The sequence below is a fragment of the Apium graveolens genome, chromosome 2 (genome assembly GCF_009905375.1).
Source record: "Apium graveolens cultivar Ventura chromosome 2, ASM990537v1, whole genome shotgun sequence".
Lineage (NCBI taxonomy): Eukaryota > Viridiplantae > Streptophyta > Magnoliopsida > Apiales > Apiaceae > Apium > Apium graveolens.
The window spans coordinates 82104955-82110049 of record NC_133648.1 but is presented as its reverse complement, the minus strand read 5'-3'; the positions used below and the strand labels follow the sequence as shown (position 1 = coordinate 82110049).

At 35.4% G+C, this 5095-nt stretch overlaps 1 protein-coding gene across 1 annotated transcript; it reads right to left on the bottom strand.

Annotated features, from left to right (window-relative positions):
- Positions 1 to 472: 472 nt before the first annotated feature.
- Positions 473 to 3915, bottom strand: LOC141707582 (root phototropism protein 2). The gene is made up of 5 exons (XM_074510811.1): positions 3681 to 3915; positions 3496 to 3565; positions 2724 to 3104; positions 1488 to 2207; positions 473 to 1144 (listed from the first exon to the last, which is right to left on the bottom strand). The coding sequence occupies exons 1-5, from the start codon at positions 3752 to 3754 to the stop codon at positions 647 to 649; spliced, it is 1743 nt and encodes a 580-aa protein (XP_074366912.1). The 5' UTR covers positions 3755 to 3915; the 3' UTR covers positions 473 to 646.
- Positions 3916 to 5095: the final 1180 nt, after the last annotated feature.

The window sequence follows — 5095 nt, the reverse complement described above, 5'->3', positions numbered from 1 at the left end:
AACCAATATGTACGTAAGAATCATCCATATATAGTGCAGACTTTTTAGACGGATATTCGATAATGAGTGGGGTTGGATTAGTCCTGGAAGCGGTTAATGCAATGTTGAGGTGAAATTTTGTGAAACAAGGGTTTCTGATTAAGGATAGCCATGATTTCGACACCGACTTGCACCGCAGCACAGAAGAATTTTGGTAACAAGTTCTTCTGGCAAATAGTAGGAGATGGGCATTTTGGTTAATTTTGGTTGTAGAGACGAGAAGACATATAACTGAGAAACTCATAGGTGTAAGTCAAGTTGAGGTGTCTGTTTACCAAATTTCATTCACCTTTATGGATCGGTTTTACCTGATAGCTGATACTGGTACAGAGCAAGAGAAGTTATGAGACAGTCTCCAAGTACAAACTCAAAAATGATTGGAACTTGTTTATGAAATTATAATTGAGACAAAGTGAAGCTAATACAGAAATAGTTAACAAAATCACAATTCACAGATTATATGAAGAACTAACAAAAATCACGTTCACGCATTATCTTTTACAACGTAACATCCACATTTCTAACAAAAAATCAAACAAATTTTAATATCACACAGCAAACTGGAGGTAGGTGTTATCATATTATATAGACATATATGCGTATATTCCTAGGAGATTGAGAATCTTCTTCTCCTTGGCTTGGTGAGGTCTACACCAATATCATCAATATGTGATGTATCCTTGGATCCATGCTTGAAAGGATTGAACTTTCCCAGAGTCTTTGACATTGAAGAAAAGAACTTGGTTTGCTTCTTCGGACCTTTGGTTGCAGCAGAAGTAGTCCCTTGGGTATTGATGCTACCACCTTTCTGAATATCAGTAATGTACATCTTCATTTTCAGCAGCTCAGTTCTCAATGCCTCATTCTCTTTAGCCAATGACACATCAGCCTGCAATTGATTTCTAGTGGAAATGGCGTCGGGGGCTTTTCGATCATCTACACCACTCCTAATCTTTAACTGATCGTAGTATAGTGCGTGAAGCACAATCTGTACAGGCAATCTTTTGTTTTGTGATGCATGGAGCCGTGCATCGTATGATAGCTTCAGTGGATCCATGACACTGCATACTTTCTCCCGCTCTATTTCATCAAGGTTTGGATGAGCCTGCATTTAAGTATTTAATGTCAAATTTGTTAACACAAACTAATAATGGTTTCAGAGCTTTTGATTCAGCAGAGCAGCAATAAACATGGCATCAGAGCTTTTGACTCAGCAGAGCAGCAATATTAGCCTAGGAAATGACCGCCCTTAATAGATCATTCAAATTTAAGTCTATTTTGTGAAACTTAAAGTCTATTTTTGTGAAAATGATTTTGATCGACCATTCGAACCCCCCATTTTTTGATGCGAAGGGATAAATTCAAAAAGTTTATCTGAATAACGCTTGCTGATTAAGTGAAATTATTTTGTATGCAACTGAATTCAGAGTAGTATATATGCTTTTTACCTTCAAATAGATGTCAATGGCCCTGTAAAGATCATCATCAACCTTTCTAGCAGCTTTAGGCACCAAATTAGCAATCCCATTAAACTTAGAAATACTGAGTTCACTGTGGACTGCAATTTCACCTAAATAAGCATCAACTGTCTTACCCACTCTCTGTGTGGCTGCAGAACAAACCTCCTTAAAATCGCCTCCATTGAAGACAGCAACATTTTTCTCCTTATCCACAAACCCCGCTATGATCCTCCTCACACTTTCCAAATCAAACAGTTTCTCCCCGTCATAAGTATATGATGTAATTAGCAGATCATCTACTGTAACATGCTCTAGTATTGACGAGATCCTTTTCTCTAGTTCTACTTTGCAACTGTTTGATGCTCCCAAGAAAATAGCAGTCCGGAGAAGGTAGCACATGAAACTAATGGGGAAAACTGCTTTGTCAGGAGGCAAGAGAGCAACAATACTCTCAAGAAGCTCACGCTGCTGGACTCTGATGCTGCTGGATTCCTGCTTGATAGCATTGCTGCCAGAATGATCACGCACAAGATCTGGGAGTGATCTTTCTGTATATGTTATAATTGCACTGGCTATTGTCAACCCTTTGGCGCCACGTCCTTTCATTGAAGTTATGACCTTCCCGAAGAAACATATGTCTAAAATGGACAATTCTTCTGTCCACCAGTTTGGAGGTGAACGGCTTGGAAAATTTGCCTCATTACAAGCCTGCACCAATTTACGTTCAAATTAATTTATAAACAGTTAACGAATATATGTGCCTGTGTAAATTAAATGTACTGAAAGATCAAAATAAACAATATATAACCAAACTTGGTTCATAATATTTTTCTGCATCTATCACAATTTCACATTTATCAGCTTGTCAATACTTAGTATGTCTCGATCTTTGTAGTACGTGTATATTTGTTATCTACTAGGTCAGAGGATCAACAGATCTAAAAAAAAACATTTTCTTTATGAATAACAAGGGTAAAGCTCTACATTGACCTTACTCAAATCCTGAAGCGGGAGTCTTGTGTACTAGATATGGCCTAAGCTTGCTTCTAGTTAATTTTGTTCTGCCTCAGATTATATCTATACCTTATGCATAGCCGTAGACAGTTACACATATGCATAATAATTAGTGCACTGTAACTCTGTAAGACTACAGGTGCCCACTGATTAGCTTTAAATTTAAACACATAGAGGCTAATTAGTACTATGTAATTGCATAAGTAGTACCTTAGTAGTTGTGACATCAACGCATCTTTGTATAATATTCAGATCTTCGGCCAAAGGAAGAAGATTTTCACAAGATTTCAAGACGACAAGTGCACCAGAAAGGCTTGTCAAAGCAACTTGAGCAAGAAAATCCTCTGTCCTGCCAGCCAAATTACCATCGCAGTACTTGTCATTCATCTGAAGATACTCAGAGGCACAACGGAGAGCTGCCACGTTATGGACTGTGATTTCAAAATTAACACCATAGCAGAACTTGGCTGTTTTCTCAAATATCTCAGCCCCTCCTGGTATATCAGATAGATCAATTCTTTCCAACTCTGTACCATCTTTCTTGTCTAGTACCAATTTTCTTATGTAGTTGCTCTTTGCCACAAGCATGAACTGAATATATATATACACAAAAACCACCATTTAATAATCAAATTTATATGTACATGTTTATTTTAAAAGATCACTCAATTTAAACACAACCATATACACATGTATGTACGGTTAATTTTCACCTTAAGTCCTAAACTAATTTAGCCTACGAACTCTATCAACCAGCTACAAATCAACCGTCATGCTAGTATTAATAAACGGTTAATTAATACAAATCATCAGCAGTTTGTACACTAAATCAGTTTGTACATGTAACAACACACTACAGAAAAAGGTTAATAGACATCGGTTTCTAACATCACTGGCAAGTGTAACCGAAGTGTAACCGATGTCCAATACGTGATATCTATTGAACTTTTCTTGGAGTGACATGTGTGAAGATTGAAAATACCTTGTGAAGATTGAAAGAGGCACCACCAACTTCAACAATAAGATCAGTGGGAATTTCTTGAGAAAATACCCTGCAAATTGCAATTAAAGATAATTAATATTTAAATAAATCTTTAATACAGAAAGATGCAAACGATATTCCATTAACTACAAGAATGAAGTATATGAGCAGTGGGTAATACGTACCATTGGTTAGTTCTTTCCATGGCAAGTGATAGTCTAGTAGCAGTGTTCTTAAATGTGGCAGTACTTGCTGCCATATACTATATGACAATATGTGTGTGTGTGTGTGTGAGAGAGAGAGAGAGAGGGAGAGAGAGATGGAATTAGAAGATAAAACTTTAAAGTATCTTCAAATTATAGTTGAGATGGTGCATTACATTTATATACAGAGATAGAGGAATAGAATGATTTGTGAAGTTAACTTGGAGATATGAACATGTACATATTATATGTCCTTGTAATTCACTTTAAGTAAATCTAGGTTTTGAGTTTTTAGCGAAAATCAATAATGTCTCCATTTACGTGAACCTATCTTTATTTACGTGACCCATGTCTACCTTACTACTTTTTCATTTTCTGAAAGACCTTTCTTCCTACTAATAATTAGGCTGCTTTCAATTCATTCTTTTTTTCATTTGTCACCTTTCACTTGTCATTTCTCTACTTATTTTTCACCATCTTCCGGGCAAAACGATCAGTTAGTAACTAAGCTCAAATCGTGCTCGGGAAATAAAAAGAACAAATTTCAGCACCTTCGAGATGAAGATAAATTTTATTTCATAAATTATCAAATTTTAGCTGCATGGAATTGAAATTTAGGATAAGGTGGTGAGTTTCTACTCTTCTTAAATATGTGGCAATCAAGATTGTGTTGGTCAGATTAACGTGAAAGAGAGTGTATCAGAAAACAACAACAGAGATTAATTGTGCACTTCCCCAACCATTAGAAATAGTATCCAGGTAACATGTATATACCAAGTCATGTCAGCCTTGTTTAGGGGTGTACACGGTTTGGCCAACCCGATCAATCCAAACCGAACCGATCCTATTTCGGCTGAACCAAATCGATTTTTTTCAACCCGATATATAGTTGGGTTGAAAAAATGTCAACCCGATTTAATTGGGTTGGATATGATTTTCGATAATTTTAAACTAATCCAACCCAACCCGATTAAAATATATATATACATGCTAATAAGTTAATCCAAAATTATGTTTAGGCCATTTACATACATCCATATATCTCTAACTTTAAATGTAACTTATAACCTCCATGTTCATAGTTCATTTCGTAACAATAATAGATGTTTAATTAGTGTTATATTTTTTGCATTTATGATTCATTCCAATATTTAAAGCGTAAACAATATTATTAGTACTTTTGATGTCGAAAATTAGATGCTTAAAACTATTCAATATGGAGGATTGTAATATTGTTTTGAACTATTTTCAAGTGTTTTAAATTTTGAAACCTTATGTTTTATTATAATTTTTTATATTAATTTTGTATATTTAATAAACCGATCAAACCGAACCAAACCGAAGTATACAAATTGGTTTGAGTTACAAATTTAAACGGTTTGGGTTGGGTTGAAATT

What these genes read in the sequence shown, in the direction of transcription:
- LOC141707582 (XM_074510811.1), bottom strand. Translation starts at nt 3,754, where the DNA reads ATGGCAGCAAGTACTGCCACATTTAAGAACACTGCTACTAGACTATCA. An exon ending in ATGGAAAGAACTAACCAATG is followed by an intron (nt 3,566 to 3,680) that starts GTACGTATTACC and finishes TGCAATTTGCAG; the next exon opens with GGTATTTTCTCAAGAAATTC. An exon ending in TTGATGTCACAACTACTAAG is followed by an intron (nt 2,208 to 2,723) that starts GTACTACTTATG and finishes AAATTGGTGCAG; the next exon opens with GCTTGTAATGAGGCAAATTT.